The sequence below is a fragment of the Sciurus carolinensis genome, chromosome 9 (assembly GCF_902686445.1).
Source record: "Sciurus carolinensis chromosome 9, mSciCar1.2, whole genome shotgun sequence".
Lineage (NCBI taxonomy): Eukaryota > Metazoa > Chordata > Mammalia > Rodentia > Sciuridae > Sciurus > Sciurus carolinensis.
The window spans coordinates 66,506,001-66,533,471 of record NC_062221.1 but is presented as its reverse complement, the minus strand read 5'-3'; the positions used below and the strand labels follow the sequence as shown (position 1 = coordinate 66,533,471).

Here is a 27,471-nt window from a genome sequence, read left to right as displayed (position 1 = left end):
TTTAATTGTAAGGCTAAGAAAGAAAGGTTCATGGGTTGTCTGCAAACTGAAAACTACATGGATTGTTTTTAGTGAATAATGGATTGTTATATTGACTTTCTGATATCTTATTACAAGCAGTATTTTTTCTGCTTATGCTTGAGATTTTATATAGTTTAAAAGATGTATCAAATACAAAAAAACAAGAAATCTGACTTTTAACTCAGTGCCCTGCATTTTGTTCCCTTTCATCCCTAAAGTAACCATTAAAAAAAATTATAGGTCTTAAATGCACACTTCCACAAAAATGATAGTTATGGGTGGTAATGGATGTGTTAATAGTAATTATACAGTGTATATCACATCGTGGTATGTATGATTTTTGTCAGTTATGCCTCAAAGCTGGAAAAACTTTTTTTTTAAAAGAATATATTTATTTTTTAAATATATTTTTTATTTGTTCTAACTAGTTATCTTGACAGTAGAATACATTTTGACACATCCTCCATAAATGGAGTATAACTTCAAATTCATTTGGTTGAACATGATGTAGAGTTACACAGGTTATGTAAATCATATATGCACACAGGGTAATAATGTCTGATTCATTCCACTATCATTCCTATCCCCATGCCCCTCCCCTCAGTTCACTCCCCTCTGTCTTGTCCAAAATACTTCTATTCCCTCCCTTCCTTATTGTGAATTAGCATCTGCATATCAAAGAAAACATTTGACTTTTGGTTCTTTGGTATTGACTTGTTTTCCTCAGCATAATAATCTCTAGTTCTATCCATTTACCGGCAGATGCCATAATTTCCTCCTTCTTTAAGGTTAAGTTATATTCCATTGTGTATATATACTAGTTTCTTTATCCATTCATCTGTTGAAGGGCCCTTAGGTTGGTTCCATAGTTTAGCTATTGTGAATTGAGCAAGCATGTATATGTTGATATACCCAATTTTACCCTCCCCCACTCCATTTGGTAAATGATAGCATTAATATACATGTTATATATTGCATTGTGTGTATCACATGTACATATATATTCCCCCAACACCATCTTGCTATTTTGCCTTTTCATCTAATATGCTGGTGAATATGGCAATATACGGGGTGATTTTTCTTGCTGCTGCTGTTTTTTTTCTTTCATGGTATTGTTTTTGGTATTAGGGATTGTTTTTGTTGTTAGGGATTTGTTTTGTGGCTTCGTAATACCTTAGTTTGTGATACAGTTAATTCAGGCAGTCTACTATTATGGCCATTTGAATTGATTTTGGTCTTTTGTTGTTACAGATAATGCTACAGTTATAGACTAATGCATATGTCTTTTTGTATTTTGTCAGTGTATCCTTGGAATAGATTCCCAGAAATAGGATATCTGGATCTGTATCTTATACTCTGTGTTACACTGTTTTCATGTTAAATGGAAACTGTAGATTGTTAAACCTACCCCACAGAATTTCAGGGGAAAAAGAAATCAATGTAATACCCTAACTGTAGTAGAAAAAATAAAAGACGAACAAATATATATTTCCGTTTGTAAAGACTTGATCATGACCCCACTAACAAGTCATTGAGAAGTAATCAAAGGCTCTTGTATATACGTGGGCTTGGCTGCAGTATAGTCTCACACATGAGAACTGGTGTTGGTGACTCAAATGGTGAATAAGCTTGGTAAAATCTGAACAGAGCGAAGTACAAGCTCTTTGTACTTTAAATAGAGGTTACATAGCTGAAAAATTCTGAGTATGTTAAAAACACAAAAAATCTTTTTCTTTCAAGAAAGTCTTTTTACATTTAGTGTTAAAAAAAAAAAAAACAACCCAAAACAAAAATTCCTGAATACTACATTCAGAGAATTGTGCCCTTTTTTTTTTTTTTTAAGGTATAAATTATGCATGGAGGAACATTCAGGAGTCACAGTACGTTGTAGAATGTTTGACATCTATGACCTCTGCTCCTTGAATGCTAGTAGAATCACTTTTTATTCCTGATACTGTTATCTGTGCTTTCTCTCTTTGTTTCAATTAACTTCATCAGACATATTTTACTAATTTTGTCTAAGACTCAACTTTTAACTTTATTGATCTTTTGTATTGTGTATTATTCTTCTGTGTAGCAATTTCTGTCTTTTTTTTTTTTGATTCCTTAGACTGGACACTTAACTCTTTTTTTTTTTTTTTTTTTTTGGTACAAGGGATTGAATTCAGGGGCACTTTACCACTGAACCACATCCCCAGTCGTATTCTGTATTTTATTTAGAGACAGGGTCTCACTGAGTTGCTTGGTACCTCACCATTGCTGAGGATAGCTTTGAACTCGCAATCCTCCTGTCTTGGCCTTCCGAGTTGCTGAGATTACAGGCGTGCACCACCACGCCTGGCTTAATTCATTAATTTTAATTCTTTTTTAAATAAAAATTCAGAGTTATAAATATCCTTAAGTGCCTCATATCCTGTAATTTTTTTGTTGTGATCATGGTGAAATAATGTATAACAAACTATACCATTATAACTATTTTAGGGGTACAATTTAGTGGCATTTAATGCATTCACAGTATTGTATATCCATCACCAGTATACATGTCCAGAATCTTTTCATGATCCCAAACAGAAATTCTGTATGTACTAAACAGTAACTCCTCATTTCATTAATTCCCTAGCCTCTGGTAATCTCTTTTGTACTTAATACAGTTAATACAGTTTTTAAAATTCTTATTCAATTCTAAGGGTGTTCTCATAGCTTATTGGCAGTGTTTTATTTATATAAACTTAAGGGGATTTCCCCCCAGTTATCTTTTTGGTATCGATTTCCAAATCAGTTGATTTCATTTAAAGAGTGTAGAGTGATTCCCATCCTGTTAAACTTTTTGTTTCTGTCTAACTACATTCTTAAGATAGTTGTGTTGGATCTCCAGATCCCTTACCGTACAGCAGATCTTCCACTGTTTTCTTGCTTTCATCATTGATAATAAGAAGTAAACTGACAGTTCAGTTGTCTTTTTCTTCTTTGGCTAACTTTAACAATTCTTTGTCTTTAATGTTATTTCACTATAACATGTCTATATGTAAATTATTTTTTGTCATTCTTTTATTTCATTTCTTCAACTTAATGGATTTATGACCACTATCAGTTCTGAGAATTCTCAGCTATTAATTTATCCAGGGGCCAGCCCCTCAATCATCTGTCATTGCCTGGAACTCATATAGATGTAGGTTAGCCTGTCCAACCTACTCATCTTCTCTTTTGTTTTCTCTGCTACATTTCTAGGCCCTTTCTTCAGATACATCTCCAAGTTTACTTTGTCTCTCTTGGGCTGTGTCCTGCTTTTTTACTTGAAGCTTGAGTCTTTAATTTTCTGGGATTGTTATTTTTTCTTACTGAAAGCTTTGTATGGTGTTTTTTTCACATTCACTCTTTTCTGCATTTATTTTCAAGTTTGTATATATCATCTGTCCGATCATCTCTGTCATCAGTCTGTGCGGCTAGCTCCCAGTCACAGTGTCTTGCTGGTCTTGCTTGTGTTCTGATTTTTCACTGAGGGCTAATCCTTTCCCTCAGAACTTTACCTTCAGGTATTATTTGATACCTGTGTTGAAGTTAATTTCTCCCAGAGAGACTTTATATATGCTTCTGTCACCTACTCGAGAATGCTCCAACATGAAACCACATTCAGTTAAAACCTCTTTAGAGATTTTTTGGACCTCCTAGATGGAATGAGTTCAGACCATCAGAATGCATTTTTGTTATTAGGATTTGTCAGATTTTTTTCCCCCCTCTTACCATCACCATACTTAGTGCTTAAGGTTTCTTGTTCCCTTCTGTCCAGAGGGATTTATTTCTGATTTGTCCTATAGATTAAAACCTTTTAGGTCCTAGCCTTATGTGAGAGGGATTCCTATTAGATTTTCACCTTAGGCAGACTCTGGGTTTTATCACCTATCCCCTATGAAGGTCATCAAATGGAAGCTTAAGGTCTCCACGGTATAGTAAAAATTCCTTGAGGGGAAATAGATTAGTAAATTGCTTGCTCATTTTAGTTTCTGATTTCACTGTGTGCTTTGGATCTCCATGAAATCATTCCTCTTAGCTCCATCTATGTATTTAAAAATATTTGATAAATTATCCAGTTTTGTATTTGAGTTTGAAGCAAAGTTTCATTTCCTTCCTTCCTTCCTCCCTCCCTCCCTCCCTGTCCCCTGATTGTGTTTTCTATATCTTCCCTTTCCCTTTTTTCTTCCTAGCCTGGCTACTAGTTGGCCTGATGTTATGGTTTTTTTTTTTTTTTTTTTTATTGTGTTATGGTTATTGTCATCAAATGAACATACTCCTTTCCTTCTGATTTGTGAACCTGCTGTTCATAGTGTGTGTTACCATCTTCAGGTGATGTGGGGATATTTTCATTAATGTTTGGGTTCTCAGAAATTCTTGAGACTTTTTTAGGGTAGAGGAAGGGCCTTTGGTGTTGGGGCAGCTTATTGGAAAGATTGTTAGAGGTCTGATTATGTTATTACATTCATAAAGTTTGTTATTTATATAAACTAATTCAAGATATAAACCAAAATTGTGCTTCTCAAATTGTTTTTTAAATGTATATGACTTTACTTGATCTCAGTGTATGACAATAAAGTTGGACTGACTGGTTCCAGACACCATTACTTTTTTCATTTCTGCTGTATATTTAGCTATCCTAGCCTCCTTCAGCAGACAATTGAGGAATTGTTTGTGTTTGAGTTGTGTCACAGTTAAACAATGGGTCTGTTAGAAGAGTACAGTGTGTTTTGGGCACACTTTTTGTTTCGCCTACTTGTTTGTCACTGAAAAGTAGCAAAAAGTGTTTGAACAGATGGAAGAAGGGCACTATTTATTTGCTCTTTATTTTGAAGAAGAAATTTTTGAGTAATGGTAGAACAAATCATAAGGTTAATAAAGTATTTTATCATGAATTGTTTTTTTCTGGTTAAAATGTAAGAACAATATAAAGAACCTTATTACAGCCTCATTTGGCACTTTTCAGGCATTTGACACTGTCAATAGAAGCAGTGCACAAGCAAAACTCCCAAAATCTGCTTTATGGAAAAGAACAAGATAAGGCCATGAATCAACTGTGAGGGGAAAAGTACAAATATTTCCAAAGATAAGTTTTGTTAATGTAGGCTAGTTTATATCTTCTCTAGTAAAAAGCTGTTTTTAAAAAATCTAATAAATTCACGAAGAACAGTATCTCCTTTGGGGACAGAGCATGGTACCGTGAGTCAGTCAACATCATTGTGTAATATGTACAAAGTCTCTGCCTTTGAATTGCTTGAAATCTTGGACTGGAAAAAACACATAAAATGTTAACTAATGATGTATAGTTGTAATTCATTGCCAAAGAATGCTCCAGGACTCTGTATTAGCATAAGTGAGAAAAAAGCATGAGATGGAATTGTTAGGAAATTTAAATTTTTATTTCAGCAGTTATTTCTGCGTGATTTTTGGCAAACCACTTACTTTTTGGTAGGTTAGTTCTTTCACATATAAAATAAGGGTGATAGAACTGATGAATTCTAATCCTTTATAATACACCCTGAATTTATTTTCCTATGTAACTCAAGTTTGGAGAATGTGAGGGATCATTTTGAGTAGGGAGAGACAGAAATGACCTTACCCAGGAAATCATTTTTATTGAGCCTTGGAAGTTTAGGTTATCTGAAGGATGGAAAAATATACACAAAAATGACTTAGGAAAATCTTCCATATATTTGGGGAACATCAAGCATAGGACTGGTGTGGTGCTTTCATTTGAAATAAGATTGACTCAGTAATTTGTAGTTAAATGACCTTAAATGCTAGAGTTTAGGCACTTAGGGATCCTCCACAATCTGTAGGTTGTAGGCAGTTACTGAGGGAAAATATAGCCAGAGAGAGTGTTATCATGTGTTATATATTTATTTTTGGGGGTCCGGGGATTGAACTCAGGGGCACTTGGCCACTGAGCCATATCCCCAGTCCTATTTTGTATTTTATTTTAGAGACAGGGTCTCACTAAGTTGCTTAGGGCCTCACTTTTGCTGAGGCTGGCTTTGAACTAGTGATCCTGTTGGCTTTGAACTAGTGATCCTCCTGCCTCACTCTTGAGCCAGGAATTGAACCCAGCCACATCCCCAGTTCTGCCTCCCCACCCCACCTTTTTCTAAAATTTTGAGTCAGGGTCTTGCTTAGTTGCTTAGGGCCTTACCTGCATTGCTGAGGCTGGCTTTGCACTTGTGATCCTCCTGTCTCAGCCTCCTGAGCCTCTGGGATTACAGGCATGTGCCACTGTGCCCAGCTAGTTCAAGTATCTTCTAAATTCCTCTGATCACAGCTAAAGACGTAGAGACAAAATTAGAGAAATCCTGAAATAAAATTCTCAGCTAAGCTGATGGGATAAATGTTGATATTGTATCAAGGGTTGTGCTTATATTTACTAAGATCTATTCATTTATATAATTTATTAGTTATTAGAATTGTTGCTATCTAGCATATTACTCAATATGATAAATATGGTATAGTTTATCATATTGAGTAATTTTGTTAGGGACATCTCTGATTTGTGTTAAATACTAAATTTGAGTTTTGTTTAGGCAAATATTGCTTTAGAGTTGTATTCTTTGGAATTTCCTTGACACACGGCTAATTTAACTTTCCTGTGTACAGTTACCAGAAGGTTAGTTCTGAAACAGACAAAAAAATACCTTGGCTCCTTTTTTTTTTTTTACACTTCCTCTTTAGTTCTGTTAGACTAAATCTATGAGGAAATTTTAAAAGTTACACTGCACATTAAAATTAAGCAGAAGAAAAATAATTTTAGGATAATCAAAGTATTAGGGTATAAAGAAAGGCTGTGTTATGAAAAGTTGCTATGTAAGTCATGTGCTTAGAATTTAGTGTTGCTTCTCATATAGATGTCATTTAGTCACTCTATAATTCACAAAAGCCTGATATTGTAATGAAAAGCAATATGGTACATAATGTTTTATGTATATAAACTTTCAACCATGTTGGGATTAAGGAGGTTTTTCTATCCTAGCATGGAAACCCTGCTATTAATTACATTTTCCTCTGTAAAATGTGTTCTGTAGAGTAGAGGATGAAATAAATATAGATTTCATGCCACCTCAATAAACATGACAAAAAAATGGGAGCATGTGGGTAATAATGATGAATGTGATTTCATTTTTACTATGTAATGATACCTGTTAACATTTGGGATACTTCAAAACCCATTTAATTCATATTTTCCAAAGAACTAATTCATGATATCATAAACTTTATACTTGTTTGAAAAAGAAAAATCGGTGGTTTTAATGTCACAGAGTACAGAAAATTCATTGCTTATTTCAGACTCTACAACTAATCTTTAGGAAGTTTAGGTTTGGTATAGTATCAAAGAATGCCCATAGTTATCTAAAAGCTCTTGAATATATCTTCCTTTTTAGCTACACCTGGTTAAGACCAGATTTTGTCATAAATTTTAAACCAACACAGCATAACAGATTGAATATGGTAGTAGATATGATAATCCATCCACCTGTCTTCTGCTAAACCAGACATTTAAAAAGATTTTCAGGAGCTGGAACACGCCTGTAATCCTAGTGACTAGGGTGCTGAGGCAGGAGGATTGAAAGTTCAATGCCTGCCTCAGCAAATTAGCAAGACTCTGCCTCAAAATAAAAAATGAAAAAAGACTGGGGATGTAGCTCAGAGGCAAAGCATTAATGGGTTCAATCCTCAGTATCAAAAGAAATTTTCAGGATTGTAAAAAATGCCAGTCATCTAAGATTTTTTTTTTTTTTTTTTTTTTTTTTTTTTGGGTGGTACTGGGGATTGAACTCACGGCCTTGTGCTTGTAAGGCAAGCACTCTACCTACTGAGCTATATCCCCAGCCCATCTAAGATATTTTTGTTTTAAAAAATAGTTTTTCATAAAAATGTTATTTATGTTAATATATAGTGGTTTTTAAAGTTGTAAGTGAATTAAATATTTTAATTTCTCATAGTAAATATAAGTGTAACCCTCATAAACAAAAACTCTTTGGAATTTGTTAGCTTCCCATTGTTGTGACAAAATAACTGAGGAAATCAACTGAAAGGAGAAAAGATTTATTTTGGTTCATGGTTTCTGAGGCTTCAATCCATAGTCACATGGTCCCATTGCTGTGGGCTTGTAGTAAGGCAGAACATCATGGTGGAGCAAAGCCGCTTGTTTTGTGACTGACCAGTGTGACCAGAGAGAGAAAGAACTGCTTCCTCCAACATGGCCCTACCTTCTAAAGCTTCCATCACTTCCCAATAATGCCATCATCCTGTGACCAACCCTTTTAATATACCAGCTTTTGGAGGGAATTAAAATCTAAACCATAATAGAATCCTCAATAATTTTTTTTTTTCTCAATAATTTTTAAAGTATAAAGTGGCCAGTTACACTGGTGCATGCCTGTAATCCCAGCTGCTTGGAAAGCAGAGGCAGGAGGATTATAAGTTTGAGTTCAACCTAAGATCCTGTTTGAAAATTTAAAAAAAAGTAAAAGGGATGGGAATATAACTCAGTGGTAGAGCCCTTGCCTCGAATGTGTGCAGGCCCTGGCTTCAATTCCAGTGTACGGGGAGCTTCTTGAAGCTGAAATATTTTGAAAAACTGTTATTGCTATTGTTTGAGAATTGCTGTTTTGAAGAAACTGAGTGATTTAATAAGCATGTATTGAGAATAGGCAGAGATAAAGGGCATGCCTGTCTTTTTCACTGACTTGTGAACTCTTGGAGAAGACCTGGGTGGTCTTTAATTTCTCCAGTGCCTATCATAGAGGCTTTAAAAAATGATAATAATAGCAGCAGCTTTTAATCTTTATTAGCTCATTTAATCTTTATTCTATGAGGTAGATATTATTAATTCCTTTTTCACTGAAGTGTAATTTACATAGCCTAAAATTCTATTACTATTTTTTAATCACTTTTTGTTTTTAATGTCCTTGAAAGTTTTGAGGATTATGCTGTTCAGGAATTTTTAGAGTATCCTTCAATTTGGGTTTGTCTGATGTTTTTATTATGACTACACTGGGATTATGGGTTTTGGGGAAGAGTACTACAGAGGTGAAGTGCCTTCTCATTACATTAGATTAGGGAGTAAAGTATGTTAGCCTAAAACTGGTAACTGCTCACTATGATCATTATGTTTGCCAGGTTTAACTGCAAAGTTATTTTTTCCTTTTCATCCTTTTGAAATGAATCCTAAGTCCAGCCCACACTTGAGAGAAAATTAAGTTCAATTTCCTAGGAAAAGATGTATCTACATATGTAAATTTGGAACTCTTCTATAAAGATTTGTCCCCCATTCATTTATTTGTATCTGTGCGAAATGATGTATATTTATTGTGTACTTTGAGTTGTAATCTAATACTATATTAATTTTATTGTTTACATCATTCTGGTATTGGTCTTTGGGAACTCTTTCTGTATTCCTTGTCCCCTTTGACATGTCCTTATTCTCCCTTTGCCCCCCCCCCGCCCCCCTTTTTTTCCTTTTGGTATCGGTACTGGGGATTCTGGGGATTGAACCCAGGGCCTCTCACATGCTAGGCAAGCATTTTACTGCTGAGCTACATCCATGGTCCCTTTTAGCCAGTTGAATCTGCTTGCATTCCCCTCTGCCGGCTTAAGAAAACACCAGCACGCCCACCCACTCCCTGCAAGCAGCTGTTTTGGAAGAATCATCTGAAGCATGTCCTTGGTGCTACCTTAGTTTCCACCCCACTTCTTCCTTAGGCAGGCAGTCTTCCCCACATATTAGATGTTTTTTACTTCCTTTTCCCCTGCTTTCTCTATGTGGTTATCCCCCCAAATATGTACTTTTTCTCCTTAACTTCTCTCATTATTCTTCTTATAGGCTGAAAAATAATTGTCATTTCGGCAGATAATAGTGTGTTAAAGTAGTTCACTAGCACAAGTAGTGCTTGTGACACACTCTATCAAGGGAATCAAAAGTTGTAAGATTTGGAGTAGAATTTGGTTTAATAATCTTTTCATCCCTCAGTTTTCGAAGTGCTATTAGAATTCTTTTCAATACACACACACACACACACACACTTTTGTTTACTAAATGTATTAAATGACATAATCAAATCAAGATCAGAAACCAATCAAAATCTTGTTTAATAGGGAAATATGTTGTTTCCTAAATAAACTTAAATAAACTTTTGCATTAGAACTTGTATAAATTAGAAATCCTCTCCCCTTTACTGATGATTTTAAATCTGTATGACCCACCTTTTTAAAAGAAAATATATACCTATCAACATATATAAACCAAATTGATATTTCTAACAAAATGACCATATGGGTGAGAGAGGTTACCTGACCGTGATAGAACCTTGTGGTTGTGGCTATACCCTGGTTCTCAGCTATGCTCTAGATTTAATTTTGGCAATGTACCGGAATTGGTCAAGCATCATGTGACTGTCTTGCAAAAGAGACTAATGTGTATAGATTAGAATGTCAGATTTCCAGAGAGATCAAACTTTGCATCAATAACATGTTCTTTTTGGAAGTTTTATGTGAAAGGTAAGTTATCAATCACAAGACTGATTTGTGTGAAATCTCAGTCGAGGGGTGTTAGTCATGGGTTTGAGAACTAAGCGTTCTATTTCTAAAGAGGGACCTACCAGAGATATCCTAATTAGCTGTTCAGGACATAGTCTCCTCTTTGGAATTTTCTCTCTTTTAAGACTCCACGTTGCCTGTCTGTCCATTGGAACAGTCTCACAATCAGTTGATGAGGGGAATTGCTTTTTTAAAATTATAGATGGACACAATACCTTTATTTTATGTATATATATTTATGAGGTGCTGAGGATAGAACCCAGTGCCTCACATGTGCTAGGTAAGTACTGTACTACTGAGCTACAACACCAGCCCAGGAATTGCTTTTGATGTTAGTGTTATCATGATTTCCACTTGACTTTTTAAATGTTTACTAACATTTTAAAACTAAACATTTACTAATTTTGTTAGGGGAGATTACCTTTGTTGAGAATCACAATGTTACATGTTCCTGATTTTTCTCTCTTTGAAAAAATTAGTAAATATTAATTTACAGGATGGTGTGTTTCATTGTGGCATACATAAGAACATGATTTGATCAATATTACTCTTAAATGTCTCCCCCATGATTTATTGATCCCCCCAAATTTGCAGATGTCACTTTAAATGGATGACATTTTCTAATTTGGAGTGTGCCAGGGTTAGTTACTACTGTCTTGTGCTAGTTCATACTGCTTTTTTTAATGTTGTTATTAATATTTTTTGGGGGGGGGTTTGCCTATCTTTCAGGCCATTTCATAATTCTAAATCATGTCTGACAACGGAGAACTGGAAGACAAGCCTCCAGCACCTCCTGTGCGAATGAGCAGTACCATTTTTAGCACCGGAGGCAAAGATCCTTTGTCAGCCAATCATAGTTTGAAACCTTTGCCTTCTGTTCCAGAGGAAAAAAAGCCCAGGAATAAAATCATCTCCATATTCTCAAGTACAGAAAAAGGTAAATAGCTGTTGCGGTTTCAAGAGTCTCCGTATTCGTTTATTATTGTATGTTACCTGCGTTGGTATCGTTTAAGAACAACAAACAGATCCAAGAAAACAGTCGATGCTGATATAAAGGCACTATTGACATCACTTTGAGCCCAGGAGTTCAGTGCCAGCCGGGCAACATAATGAGACCTGTCTATAAAAATAAACAAGAAGATTAGTTTATTTGAAACTGTAATAGAAAAGAATAAAACTAAAGTTGTTGTTTATCCTACTTATTATAATCAGAGAATTTCTATACTCATTTCCTTTTTCTGAGACTTTTGGTCATTGTTTAAGACTTTCTTAAATTAATGGGGATTTGTGATTGCATTAGTCCATTCTGTGTTGCTTTAACAAAATATCCATGACTGGGTACTTTATAAGAAAAGAGGTTTATTTGGCTTAATGATTCTGGTGACTGAATAGTCCAAAGAATGTTTGGTTTGGGCCTCTGGCATCTTGACACCATGGCAGAATACAAAATGGGAATCAGTTGCTTGTAGAAGAGGACATAGGTGGGCCAGGATGTAAGAGAGTGGGGGGAAGCTATACTTGTTCTTCTATTAATTACCACCATCTCCCTCAGGAACCAATGCAATTCTTGAGACGGGTATTAATCTATTCTGAGATAGTCCGAACCCAGTTGCTTCCCACAAGGTCCACCCACCTTTCAATACCATTAACTGGAGACAGGTTCCTCAACCTTTGAGGGACAAACCATATCTAGCCATAGTAGTGATATTTGAGGAAACCTGCTTCCCCACATGTGAACACACACACATACACCTGTGCTGGGGATTAAACCCAAGGCCTCACACATGCCAGGCACGCCCTCTACCATTGAATCACACACACCTCCAGCCTGGAAACGTACTATTAACACAGGGACAACTATCCCTGGAGTCAGCTGTTTTGGAATTAAGATGTTTTTCTGATTTTTGTAGTCCTCAGAAAGATCTGGGGTAGCCTTAGTGATTAACAGTGTGTCTTCAGCAAAGCATGTCTAGTCCAGGGGTTCTCACTCTCAGGACTACTGATATTTTGGGGCCAAATAATGTGTGGTTGTAGCATTCTGTCCCCATGCATTATAGAATGTTTAGCAGCATTTCTAGTTTTTACCCACTAGATATCAGCAACCTCTCCCAGTCATGACAATCAAAAATGTCCCCAGACATTGCCAAATAGTTCCTGGGGGACAAAAGTACTCCCAGTTAAGAACCCATTGATCTTGTCATACAACTTGGGATAAAGGCTGTAAATAATCTCATATATGTAGATAAATATACATATCTATGTATATATGAAAATTATATATGTCAGAAGTCCCTAAATTAATTTTGGTGTCAAATTAAGGAAGAAACTATTCATTTTCAGAGCTTCTTCAAGTAAGGGTAGGGGGATTATTTAATCACAGTAAGCATGGTAATGTGGCTCTGATAGATGGTAGTAGATATTAGCAAAGAGAAAGATACAGGTCCTAAGTCTACATGGAGAGGTAAACCCAGTTGGAAGAGTGATGCTTTGTATAAAATAATGCTTAATACAGTATTTTTTTTGTTTTGTTTTGTACCAGGGATTGAATCCAGGGGTGCTTAACCACTGAACCACATCTCCAGCTCTTTTTTATATTTTATTTAAAGACAGGGTCTTGCTGAGTTGCTTAGGGCCTTGCTAAATTGTTGATGGTGGCTTTGAACTCACATTCCTCCTATCTCACACTCCTGAGCCGCTGGGATTTCAGGCATGCACCACCACACCTGGTTTAAGACACATTTGAGATTTTAAAATGGTGAAAATTTGAGTTAACATTAATAATGAATCCAATCTTGAAGAATTTAGATTTGCAAATATGACATAATCATTGGATAGTTGAAAACCTGTTCATTTTGTCATATATCACTTGTTTCTAATTTTGCTTTTATTAAGATTTTATGTGAGGGAATGGATACGTAGCTCAGTGGTAGAGTAAATGCTGTATGAAGCCCTGGGTTTGATCCCCAGTACCACCTGAAAAAAATTTTTTTTCATGAGGCTATAAACTGAAGAGCCTAGTGAAAGTATGTTTTTAAAATTTATATAACAAGGGATCAGGTGTGTATTTGGTATGTTTGAAGATCAAATTTAGGCTGGATTAAGTAAAGGATAAAGGGGAAGACAAAGCAATGAACCAAAAACTGTGCTTGGGAAGAGGGCATAAAGGCATGTGTTAGCTATAAATCCTCATCTTCCATTGTAGTGGCTCAGTACATTTAAACATAGAATTTGAAATTTTGGAAATGAAAAAATAAAATTATGGAGGTTAATACCAGAAGAAGTTGCAGAGTTGAAATTACTTGACTGTGGGGAACCAGAATCCAAAGTGGAGTAAGGGAATGCTCAAGATAGGATAAAATATGTTGGGTACAGATTTAAAAGTGTGTTGGAAATAAATATGTATTTTGCATATATATAAACATGGTGCAGTTGTTTACACCTGTAAACCCAGCAACTTGGAAGGCTGAGACAGGAGTACAAGTTTGAGGCCGGCCGTGGCAACTCAGCAAGACTCTGTCTCCAAATAAAAAAAATTTAAAACAGGATTGGGGGTATAACTTCAGTGGTAGAGTACCCCTGGGTTCAATCCCCAGTATTACTGGGACCTGGATATATATATATACACCCATACATATAAACATAAATTAATACTTGGGGACAACCTTGTAGCTGGTTAAAGAAACCCATAAGATGAAACAAAACAAAATAGAAAATGTGACTAGTCCAGTACTTCCATTTGGATAATGGTAGGGTTTGTGAGCAAACTGAACATGCATTTGCAAATAGCATGCAAGTGCAAAACATGCAAGTGCAAAACAGCATAATCTGATCATTTTAAGAATCTTCCTTTTTCCCCCTTCTTTACCAAACCTTCTCTTTCCCTTTGCTTTCTCCCAGAATTACCTAGCAGCTGCAACTAACTCCAGGTCCCCCACTTTTATCTTTATATTAAATAGAAGTCTCTGAGCTGAGGATATAGCTCAGTGACAGAATGCTTGCCTAGCATGTGCGAGGGCCTGGATTTGGTCCCTACCACTGAAAACAAAAAATTGCAGAACTTGTTAGCCATATACAAAGTAAAGAAAATAGTATAATGAACCTCCTTCCCAACTTCAGTCATTATCATCATTCTGCCTCCTCTTGACGCTTCTTTCCAACTCAAGTTCCTGTTCTTATTGTTCCTGCCTAGGAGCAACACCATCAGGATGAGGGAGAACCTGTGTATGTATGTCATGCTGGGCTGTTCCCACTGTATCCTCTCTCATTCATTGCCTGGTAGTTGCCTCTGGGTTCCCCCATCCCTACCCGCTGGGCTTCTTTCTTCAGCCACCTGCAGCATTTCTATTAGTGTTCTACCTACATCCTGAGCTGCTGTCTCCCTCTTTAATTTTTTCCTAATTGCTTTTTATCTTTGAACATTCCTCATAGATTGTGTTCTTTTACATATAGGGATTTGGTGTAGAAGAGGAGCACTACAATATGTGGTCAGTATACAGAGGCTAGAAGGGAAACAAGTACATTTTCAGTTTAAAAATCATAATGATCTTAAAAGAAATGCTTTAAGGTGTCTTCCATTATTACTGGTTTTAATTGGTGTCACTGGAAAAATGTAAAACATTAGAAATACCTTTTTTAAAAAAATTGATACATAATTGTATGTATTTATGGGATACAGTATGGTTTTTGGGTACCTGCATTCAATGTGTAATGACCAGGTCACAAATGACCTTGTGTTCTATAGTACTAAGCTCAGATGTCATCTTGTTTTCTGGGGAACCATTAGAGAATTTAAACAGGGGAAAGTCCTGGTCATGTTTTTGTTTTGGGTAGGAGGGACTGGTAGCTGTGTAGAAAATAGGTTTTGTTGGGGTCTAAGAGTGAAATTGGAAACTAGTTAGGAGGCTTTGTAGTGAGAAATGGCTTAGCTAGTTTAGTTGTTTTAATAAGGAAAATAGCAGTGAGCCACCTTTTGGTATACTTTTCCAAGCTCTATTCAGATAGCTGGTGTTGAGTACGTAGTATTTATTAACTAAAGCAGTTATCACATATAATTATTTAACCAACATGCACCTTCACTTCTGATTATGGAGATAATAGATGGTAAACATTCTTTCTTGTCCAAAAATCGAATTTTGATATTAGTAGTAATAATGCTAGCTCATACTTCCCTACCTGTTTCTTAAAGAATGCTCTTCTGTATAGTGGAACAAATGTAGTTTTCCCAATTTGAAGCTTTTCTAGGTCAAAATAATAAGGGGATGTAAAAACTGATTGTTAGAATAGAAATAGAAGAGTCTTCCTTTTAAACAGATATGGATTTTCTTAACCTTAGACAGTAGCTCAAATGTAGCCTGAAAGGCCCGAGACCCTGAAAGGATGTGACAATAGCCTACTTATACTTTTTTGAATTACCTGTTGTCAGCACTGCCTCAGGAGCTCTACCTCTTGACTGAAGGTTGCTGCCTGCCTGCTGCTCTTGTTTTGTTGTCTAAGGTAAAGTTGGGAAATGATTCTAAGAATCTCGTTTTCTCCTAGAACACTAATAAGTTTTGCATTTTATTAAATGAAACTTCTTTCTGGAGTCCATTACTTCCCATCAAGTGATCTAGTTGCCTGGTGGACACACTGTAGATGATTAATAGGCAACAGTGGGAAGTTGATTTACTTTTTTTTTTTTTTTTTAAACATTAACAGATTTCCTTCCAAAACTAAGGTGTCTAAATAAATTATTTTTATTTATCTTTTAATTCTTGGCTTCTAGAATTATGTGGTCAGTTTATATAGCAGGGTCCTTTGAGCATATTGTTCAGCTTGAGACTTGCTTTAGCACCTTTGTTTTACATACTGTTTCTGATATCCCTTTCCGCTCCTGCTGGGACTACTAAAATGTAGGAAGTATTTGTGAAGAACAAATGGAATTAAACTTTTTTTAGGATATTATGTCATTTTACTTTGAGCATAGTACAGCATATAAGTGTATCTCAAGTTCTTCTTAATCATTTTCATGTCTTTCTGTAACTTTTCATTCTATATCCCTAACATATGAAACTTTCTTTAATAAGTTTGTTTCTCTAAACACAACACTCCCAAGTTGAAGAACATGGTTGGGCCCTAGACACAACAGGAACCAGGAATTCTTTTGCTCTATATCTTATCTTTCCTCTTTCTGTGTACCTGTTTCCTGTTTCTTTTGTATTTTAGTCTGGATTTTCTCTCTGTGTTAGGAAATATAGCCCTCAACAGTAACTGGGCTTTATTTCTTATAACCATAATCACTGGAGATAGACTGATTCTCAGGATGCCAGGTCTGGCTTAGGTCAGATATCACCCCTGAAGCAGTTGACTGGGATTGTTGGGGAACCTGGCTGGCCTGGCTTGAGTGAGATATCCCCTTGGGCCAATCATCTGTGATCAGGGTTATATAAGAAAATGACATTTTCCCCAACCATGTACAAAGAAAGCATGATGGATGTTCCCAGAAGTAGGATGACAAACAGATTTAAAAAGAAAAACAAAATGTTTCATAGTTCATAAAATTCTGTTTTTTCTGTCAGCCATACAAGAACAGTACACAAATTAAACTACGAATTTATAGTTAACAAGTATTTCTTCTATAAGCAGTATACTGAGTTAGAAGCCACAGGACATAAAGAGAAGTAGAGGGTATGACCTTGGATTACTCAAAGTCAGTCTTGTGGAAAATTAGAGGTTGGTTATGATGGATGCATGTTTCAGTAAAGACAGCAAACTTTTCTGAGAGTTGGATTTCCCTCTGTTCCTTTCCATGATCATTATGACCTGCTCTCTTACTATGGCCACAGATGTGCCTAGAAGACCTAGAGAAGAAGTAGACATTTGAACACAAGTCTGTCATCACTGTTCAAAAAATATCATGTTTCCTATTAATGCTAGATCATTACTACCTTCGTAAACAAAGAATAGCAGTAACATTTCCAGCTTTGTGTGTGCAGACCTATCAAAGAGCATGATTTTTAACTCTTTCGTAATAGGAGGATATTCTGGTTAAACATATCTATTTAACCACATTGCTTCTGTTTACTTTCCCTCCCAAGATCCAGCTAAAATGACAGTAAAAATAATAAAAAAAAAATTACAAGGACAACAAAAATAGGAGAGGAGACATAGTGCACAGCTTTCAGTGCATATTTAGAGGAGTGGAGTGGTGGGAAATGGCACCTGACTAAATGGAAAAAAAAGACATCACACATTTGCAGAGGGTAATGTTTGTGGGAAGTGAATCAGTTTCCCTTCTAAAAATCTCAGAGGCTCAAGATTTAGAGGCACACAGTACTGTGGGGAATGGGGGAGGAGAGGAGGGGATAGCCAGCCTGAAAGGACTGGGAATTACTTGAAAATTTACATATAAAATGTCAGAGACTCCCTGGGACTCTTTTTCTCTTATCTCTCCAGCCATGAAAATATAGCGCCCCCCCCCCCCCATCCTGTGGATGGAGGGAGAATATTTGCATTTAGTTCAGGAGAAATTAGACCAGAGGGGCCCCTTTTCAATTCACGGGAAGTTGAAGCATTAGAATGAAAAACATTGATTCAATAAAAGTCAGCATATAAAACTCCTTTCCTCTGTCCTGTTTTCAGAATACTTGTAGCTTGACTCATAGTTTGCTCACAAGAGATTGGAGAATTTTTTTTTCCCCAGATAAACAGTACTCTTGGGGAAAATATACCCTAGGCATTCTACACCCCAGTCCCATCTTTAGAAGAAAGACTAAGTTTATCTCTCAGTTAACTCTTTAATACTTTTCTATATTAGTAGATAGCAAAAGATCTCCAGACATTGTAAGAGCCCAAAATAACGGGATATTTATAAAAGGCATTTACCACCTATGTCAATAAATGCCAGACTCAGGAGTCTGAGGCAGGAGGATGATAAGAAGGCCAGCCTCAAAAACTTATCAAGAGCCTATCCTCAAAATAAAAAGGGCTGGAGGTGTGGCTCAGTGGTAGAGGTCCTCTGCATTAAATCCCCAGTACCATCAAAACAAAAGAAAGAAAAAGAAATTAAAAGGGCATTTAGAAAAACACAATGTAGAAAGAAAATAGATCACAAAACTCAGGTTTTATACACACATAGACCATATAATCTTCAAAGAACCCATAAAACAAGAAAAGACTACAATGAGGAGTAATTCCTGGGAAGTCAATATTTAAGATTACCAAAAATATATAAGCGATATCAATAGGAGGATGATTGGAAGATAATTGAGAAAATGTTCTAAGAGTTAAACAAAAATACGTCAATGATGGCTGAGACTGGCTCAGTGGTGGAGTGTTTGCCTAGCATGCCTGAGGCACTGGTTTGATCCTCAGCACCACATACAAAACTAAATAAAATAAAGTAATTTAAAAAAGAAATCAATGGGACCGGCTGATAGTGGCACACATCTGTAATACCAGTGACTCAGGAGGCTGAGGCAGGAGGATCACAAGTTTAGAGCCAGCCTCTGCAGCTCAGTGAGACCCTAAAGGCATCTTAGTGAGACCCTGTCTCAAAATAAAAAATAAAATGGGCTGTAGGGTGTATGGTTTTCAATCCCTGGTACCCCCCCCCCCAAAAAAAATACATGGAAAATATGAGAGAATAGTTTCAAATTACTAATAATAAACAAATAGAATGAAGGAAATATCAAAGAAATAATAGAAAAAAAGTGTCCAAGACCTGAAGAATATGATTTCCAGATGAATGTGACTCATTGTGAACTCAACTCAGTTAATGAAGATCACAGCATCCTCAAATTTTATAATACCACAGATAAGACAGTAAAGTCTATTGCACTTCTAGTCAAGGTGGAGCAACAGGGACTGGATTTATACTTCTACTTAAAGGAACTAAAGCAAAGGAAAAAATACACAAAACAATGGTTTTCAAGACACTGGACATCAGGCAATGAAGAAAAATGATTCCTAAGAGAAAAGAAACAAATGAGGTGAGTCATTCAGCTTTCTGCCTGCAGAGTTTCTAGACTGCAGCAAAGAGAAAGGAAATTGGTGATCTCCCTAAGTCAAGAAACAGCAATTCGATCATAGGATTAATAGCAGAGTAGGCATTGAAGAAGAAAAAATTAGTGAAAGAGCTGTGGGACAATTTCAGGAAGATTGACATATGTATGATTGAAGTCTCTGAGGGAGCTGGTTTATATAGCTCAGTCGGTAGAGTGCTTGCCTGGCATGTACAAGGCCCTGGGTTCGATTCCCAGCACGGCAAAAAAAAAAAAAAAAAAAAAAAAAAAAGTCTCAGAGGGAGGGAGGGAGGGAGGGAGGGAGAGAGGGGAGAAATATTTGAAAAATATTTTTAAAATAATGGCAGAGAGCTGGTGGTGTAAGTGGTATGTAGCACTTGAATATCACACGTGAGGCCCTGAGTTCTCTGTCCCAGCATTGCAAAAGAAAAGGGAAACAAATACCTTTTAACATGTGTGAAAGCCAAAAGAATTTATCAGCATCAGACTATACTTTATTACCAAAAAAAAGTTTAACCAGGTCCTTCAGGCAGAAGGAAAATGATGTCAGGTGAAATGTGCATCCTCACCAAGAAATGAAAAGCACTGGAAGAGATTATGTTTTTTCTTAACTAACTAAAAACAATCATGTCCTTAAAGAATGAAGTACTGATACATGCTATAACTTGGATGAAATCTCAAAAATATTAAGTAAAAAAAACTATTTGCAGAAGACCACATTTTATATGATCCCATTTATATGATTAGACAGAATAGGCAAATCTTTGGAGACAGGAAGTAGATTTGTGGTGACACAGGTGATGGAATGGGGAGTAATGATCACGAATGGTATAAGGTTTCTGCTGCTCCTGATGTAAATATTCTAGTTAGAGTATGATGATGGTTGCAAAATTCAAAAATATATTAAAACCCATTGAATTATATAGTTTAAAAGGTGAATATAACAACAAAGGTGATGAAAGGGGATAATAAATACTTGATTAATTCAAAAGAAGGCAGAAAAGATTGATAAAGCAGTCCTATGATATGCTAACTAAGGATATTCCTTTTTGTACATCCAGCCACAAGATAGGTTAAAATAAAAAGTATGCTAAACTGGGAGTGTAGCTCAGTGGTAGAATGCCTAGCATGCTTGAAACCCTGGGTTTGATCCCTAGCACCACAGAACAGGGTGGTTATATTAGCAACATAAATAAACTTGAACTGGCTATGTAAACATCAGACAACTAGATTTTAGAGCTCAAAAAATATTATCAGATTAAGAAAGTTATTTCATAATAGTTCATTTAGATAATGTAACAAGTAAACATTATGCACTGCTAACAGCTTCAAAATACATGACACCAAAATGGATAGGATTTCAAAGAGAAATTGAGAAATCCAGTTATAATTGGAGATTTTAATACACTTCTTTTAGTAATTGATAGAACAAGTAGATAGAAAATTGGTATTTAGAAGATTTGAACATACCAGCCAACTCGACCTAATGAATATTTATAGAACATTCCATGCAACAATTAGAATACACGATTCTTTTATGTGTATTCTTATAAGTGTACACAAGATAAATCATATTTGAGTAATTTTTTAAAAACATCTCAATAAGTGTGGAAGGATTGAAATAACAAAGTTTATTATGTGAACACAAAGTAATTTAATTAGAAATCGGTAACAGGAAGCCCTCTGAAAATATGTAGAAAGTAAATAAAACACTTCCAAATAAAGAAATTGAAAGGATATTTAGAAAATATACTGAGTGAAAATGAAAATCAAAACACAGGTATTTGTAAGATAGCTTAAGCTGGACTATGGTTGTTGCTCAATGGTAGAGTGCTTACCTAGCACGCATGAGGCACAAGGTTCCATCCTCAGCACTACATGAAAGTAAATAAATAAAACAAAGGTATTGTGTCCACTTGAAACTAAGAAATTAAAAAAAAAAAATTTTAAAAAGGAGACCTTTTAATGGAGAGAGATTCACTGTTGTCATGGATGAGAAAACTCAGTGTTAAGAAATCGGTTCTTCCTAAATTGGTCTATAGATTCAGGACAATTTCAGTAAGAATCCCAGCAGGCTTCTTATAGAAATTTAACAAGATCATTCTAAAATTCCTATAGAAATGGGGCAGACCTGAAATATCCAAGTAGTTTTGATTTAGAAGAAGAGAAGGAGAAGGACAAAGATAATGAGGAGGACGACTTGGACTTAAACTGTGTGCTTACCAAAAATGATGGTGACTAAGGCCGACTGGTGTTAGCATAAAGGTGTGGATAAGCCAATCGTTGTAACTGAACAGGACATCCGGAAATAGACCCACACGAGTATCAGCTGCAAATTAAAGCAGGGATATTTGGGGAGGGAGGAAAGGAACTGATATGTTTGAATTTACAGAGAATGTGATTTATAGGTGATAGAATGTGATTGGCAGAAATGTTGCATAAAGTATTTTACAGTGAGGTCGTTCAAAAACTGGGTTGTTTGGAAATATAGCAGTTGTTAACTTCAGTAAGAGGAAAGGATAAGTTTGTACTATAAAGAAATGGCTTCTAAACTACTTGTCTTAACAGGTCCCCAGCCCTTTACAGCAGTATAGGTTACTTCACCTCATTTATAGGTTTCTGTTCTGTCAGTATTTTAAGGGAATTCTCTTTTCTTGAATAACATCATTCCTAATAACATCATTCCTATCTTATATAAATTTAAGATTATTAACCTTGTTTAAATAGATACTTCTCTCTTTTTTTTTCCTGAATGCCCTCTAGGAAGTAAAAAGAAAGAAAAGGAACGACCAGAGATTTCTCCTCCATCTGATTTTGAGCACACCATCCATGTTGGCTTTGATGCCGTTACTGGAGAATTTACTGTAAGTTTTACCTAGTTAGGCTTCGTTTATAACATCACTCAGACTTTTTCCCGTGGTACTAACTTTTGAAGTTAATTTTTCTGCCCACAAGTTAATTGTCAGTTCTTACTGTCTTTTCTTACAAGCACTAAAGGTAGGGTGTATTTTTTCCCTAGGGGAACTGAGCCTATTAGTTATGATTACCCAAAACAGATATAGAAAAGTAGACTAGAAAACCAGACCAGTTAAAATTTAGTCAAATCTAAAATTATATGTTTTGTTTTATGTGTTTTGATATTTATCTCTGAAAATCGATTTTATTAAAGCAATTGAAACCACAACTCATTTCTGAATTTCTTTTTGTTAGGGCATGCCAGAGCAGTGGGCTCGATTGTTACAGACCTCTAACATCACCAAACTAGAGCAAAAGAAGAATCCTCAAGCTGTGCTAGATGTCTTAAAATTCTATGACTCCAACACAGTAAAGCAGAAATATCTAAGTTTTACTCCTCCTGGTAAGATATCAGACAGTGGTGAAAGACTGAATCACATGGAAGGTTGTGAAGCACTACTAGATAGAAGGATTATTTCTGGAAAAATAAAAGGCTAAGCTTTAGTTCTTGTTCCTACTTTCTCCTGTATAGATGCTTTTTGTAAACTAGGTGGTTCTTGAACATCATTTGGACTCTGAGGATTACATTAATCTCATAATTTTGTTAGAAATGGAATTGGATGTGTTAAATTTTTTTCCATATTTTTATACATTAGAATTAAATGTGATAGTGGGATTTGTTACATTTAATTGGGGTTTTTCCCTCCTCACTGCTTTAAGGATCTTCAGTTTAAAAGGAAAAGGTGTGGATTCATAGAAATGTTTATGCTAGAGTTATGTTTATTGTGAGTTGCATAGAAGGGACTTTTGCTAAGTTAATGTACAGACCTTGAAGTAAAAAATGTTTTCCTACGCAAAAATTGAAAGCGGTCAAACATGTAAATACATAAAAATAAACATAACTGAAAAGATTTATACCTCAGAATTAGGATATCACTGGATAAGAATTGGAACATAATGGATTTTTAAAAATAGTTCATTTAAATCAGCATCAGAATCAAGTCCATGTGTTACAGTTGGTTCCTCTGGAATATCTTTTGAGATTTAGACTCCCATTCCCCACACTGGTTCTTCTGCTTTCTCTTCCTTGCATTGTACTTTAAAGATGCAAGATCGTGTGTCCTGTTTCCCTCAGTGTAGATTTTGCCAATTATATCCCTCAGGATGTTATTTTTATTTAAAGTTTCTTTCTCTGAAGTTATACATCTAGTTTTAAAAATAATGTACTTAAGCTAAAATCATCTGTGGTTTGAATTAATTGTATTTAATATGTACATCATCACAGAAAGAAAGGCTGTGTTCAGGAAGAAGTAAACTTCTTTGCAAGTAATATTAATCTTGAGCTTTTTAAAACTTTAATCTGGTTTATCCTTAGGAAAAGGTCAGACTTTTACCTAGAATTTTTGTGTCAACTAGTAAGTTGCATTTTAAAAAGAAAGAAACCTTAGGTCAAAAATACTGCTTTTGGCAGTTGCCATGTTTAAATGGTGGCTTTATATCCCCTTTTTCCTTGATAGGCAATTCTCTGGAGAAAGTATCTTAAACAATAAAATGTTTTGTTTTTAATACAGATTGATAGGTATAGTTTTCATTACATTTTAGTAACTTTATTGAAGCATAATTTGCATATAATAAAATTCACCCATTTTCGGTATCAATTCAGGTTTTTTTAAAAAATATTTTTGAGGTTTCATTAAGATTTGAGCGTTATTAACTGAGTCTTACATAAATTATTGTTTGTATTACTGTTATTGTCTTTTTTCTCAAGAGGTAAAATTAAATTAGGTTAAGAAATTTCACTTGCTCTCCTTTTATATTATTATTTTTTTGATTATATAAAGTTTTCTTTCTTGAATTGTTAACATTCCCTTCTTTTTCATATTCAGAGAAGGATGGCTTCCCTTCTGGAACACCAGCAGTAAGTTAATAATTTATTTTTTATAGTTCTTGTTCTAATTTAGGTTACTCAAAACAAAACTGTTTTTATTTTGCTTTCTAAAATAAATTTTGCCATCAGAGGTAAATGATTTTTCAATATATTTGTACATAGTACTCAAGAATATTTATCATATACATTTATTTCATATACTTTTCCATATTTCATAAATCACCTTTACTTTTTAATTGATGATATTGGAACCAGTGAGGTTTAATCATGTAAAAGTAGCTATTGAAAACATAACTTCTTAAAGTATGTCTAAAAAAAGAGAGATGGTCACATTTTAACCTTTTAATTTTACTGGCTTCTCTTCCTTTGCTCATGTGATGAATGCAGCTAAATACAAAGGGATCAGAAACATCAGCAGTCGTAACAGAGGAAGATGATGATGATGAAGAGGCTGCACCTCCTGTCATTGCACCACGACCAGATCATACAAAATCAGTGAGTGATTGACTAATGTCCTGGTGTGTGCATCTGTGCATGTGTGTTTCTAAAAATAGCTGTTTTTGTTTGACTTTCAGTGATAATTTCAAAAAGACTTCAAGTTTAAATATTTTAGTATAAGCAAATTAATTTAAGATAAAGATTTTACCTAAAGAATACTCATCAAAAACTACTTTTTTGAAAAATAAAAATCTAATGACTTATTTAAAAGTTAGACTACTTAACTCACTGGGTTTTTTCTTTCTATATTTTGTCTTCCTCTCCAGAGAAGTCATCTATTTGTCTGGTTTTTCTCTTTCATAATGTAGATAACTATTATATGTAAAACTTAGATATTTCCTCTTCCCCAGATCGTATATTTTATTTCTCATTTTTATATTTCTTTCAAAGCTTTGATGTCATTCAAAAGACAGTTGAGAGTGAAATTCCTCACCAGCTAAGGGAGAATTTTAATAGTATTGACCTCAGATGGAGCTAGGAAGAGAGAACTACTAAAGGGACTTGCAGTGGACTGTGATGTGGTGGGACACAGTGCAGAGCACAGGCAGAGCTCCCAGGACTGCCACTGGATCCTGATCTCAGGATAGATGACTCTGTTTTCTTTATTTCTTACCACTGGCTCTTTGAAGTAAAAGAGAGGATAGGCATTATATTTGTGTAAAATGTTTTGTAGAAATCACTAATAGTTATTTCAACATCAGGATTTCAAAATGCAAGGTCTTTTTTGCATTTTATTTATCTTTTTTAATTAAAAACATTATTTTTAAACTGTTGCTTTTTTACTACATTGTTATACTATTTTATTTTTTAACTTTAAAAACATTTTTAATTGTAGATGGACACAATACATTTATTTTATTTATTTATTTTTATGTGGTGCTGAGGATTGAACCCAGTAACTCCCACATGGCAGGCAAGCACTCTACCACTGAGTTATAACCCAAGCCCCAGTTACACTATTTTAGATCTGGGCACACATACATTTTATTCACGGACCTGCTATTTTGCTAGTTATCCTTTTTTCTTTTTGTTACCATGGATTGAACCCAGGGACACATTCACAGCCCCCTTTTTTATTTTTCATTTTGAGACAGGGTCTCACTTAGTTGCTTAGGGCCTCGCTACATTGCTGAGGCTGGCTTTGAACTTGGAATCCTCCTGTCTCTCAGCCTCCCAGGTCACTGGGATCATAGCATGTGCCACTGTGCCTGGCTGCTAGTTTTTCTTTTAAATACATTCATGCTATGGCCAAGAAAAATGTTTCACATTTTTTTCAATACATGTTTTTGGTAGTCTGAAAATATTGTGTTCTTTAGAAAAATAAGAGCAATAACTTTAGTTTTGGTAAAAAATTAAGGAACTGAATAACTAGTAAGAATATCTTAAAATGTTTTTTCTTAAATCTCAGTAATGAACTATATATCTCTGCAGATATATACTCGGTCTGTAATTGACCCTATTCCTGCACCTGTTGGTGATTCAAATGTTGACAGTGGTGCCAAGTCTTCAGACAAACAGAAAAAGAAGACAAAGATGACAGATGAAGAGATTATGGAGAAATTAAGTATGTTACCTACATTTTACATTATTCTTGAATTAACATTTCCTAAAACATTTGACCCAAGTCTGGGGATATAGCTCAATAGTAGAGCACTTGCCTGGTGCGTGCAAGGCCCTGGGATCCATCCCCAGCACTGCAAAAAAAAAAAAAAAAAAAAAAAAAAAGAAGACGACCCAGCTGGATTGTAATACATGCCTTTTTATTTTGCCTTCAGGCAGAAAGAAAAATTATTTTCTTACAGGAATAATTGCTTCAATTAAAATGTAGAGAGGTGGGCATGGTAGCACATAATCCCAGCAATTTAGTGCCCCTCCTGGATTCAACCCAAAGTACCAAAAAAAAAAAAGTGAAGGCAAAGTAATATTCAGTTTGTTTGTTACTGCATTCGAAACCTGTATTGATTGTGAAGTCAGTCCCTTTGGGAGCAATACTTCTTTACTATGAACCAAGTCTAAAGGATATGAACATAGACATAGTTGGAAACCTTATCAAAGGAGGTTTATATATATTTGTCTGAACCTATAGCTTTTCCAAAATATATTTTATGTGTAGTCATAAAATATAATCTAGGGTAAAACACTTTTTCCTTCTCCCTTTAAATTCATTAATTGTCAGTAGCCTGAATCAAGCATTATAAATAATGTAAACAGTTCCAGGAAGGGGGTAACAATAAAGTCTGATTACTAGGCTACAGTAACTATAGTTATAAAGAACAATATGACCTAGAAGGCTCAAGGAAAAATACTTCTATAGATGGGTTACATGTTGTACATTTATGTGGTCTTGATTCATCAGTACTTTAAAATATAAAACTGCTTTTACTGTGGTATCCTCTCTCTATATATATAACATAGGAGGGCTCCTGCTTTTAAAAATAGTAGAATGCTAGTTGTGACTATTCACTTGTGACCTTTAGTTATCACATCCCCTATCTTTTTGCCCTTAGTTTCTTGGCTTGAACCTAAGTGGCTAAC

At 35.2% G+C, this 27,471-nt stretch overlaps 1 protein-coding gene across 1 annotated transcript in view; it reads left to right on the top strand.

The window, feature by feature from the left end:
* The window catches only part of Pak2 (p21 (RAC1) activated kinase 2), a 74,465-nt gene that overhangs the window by 23,225 nt on the left and 23,769 nt on the right, over positions 1-27,471 (top strand). Inside the window, exons 2-7 of the mRNA XM_047563816.1 lie at positions 11,326-11,533; positions 22,359-22,459; positions 22,806-22,953; positions 24,437-24,468; positions 24,826-24,933; positions 26,368-26,500. Of these exons, the coding sequence (XP_047419772.1) occupies positions 11,347-11,533; positions 22,359-22,459; positions 22,806-22,953; positions 24,437-24,468; positions 24,826-24,933; positions 26,368-26,500 (709 nt within the window). The 5' untranslated portion in view covers positions 11,326-11,346. The remainder of the gene's footprint in view (positions 1-11,325; positions 11,534-22,358; positions 22,460-22,805; positions 22,954-24,436; positions 24,469-24,825; positions 24,934-26,367; positions 26,501-27,471) is intronic.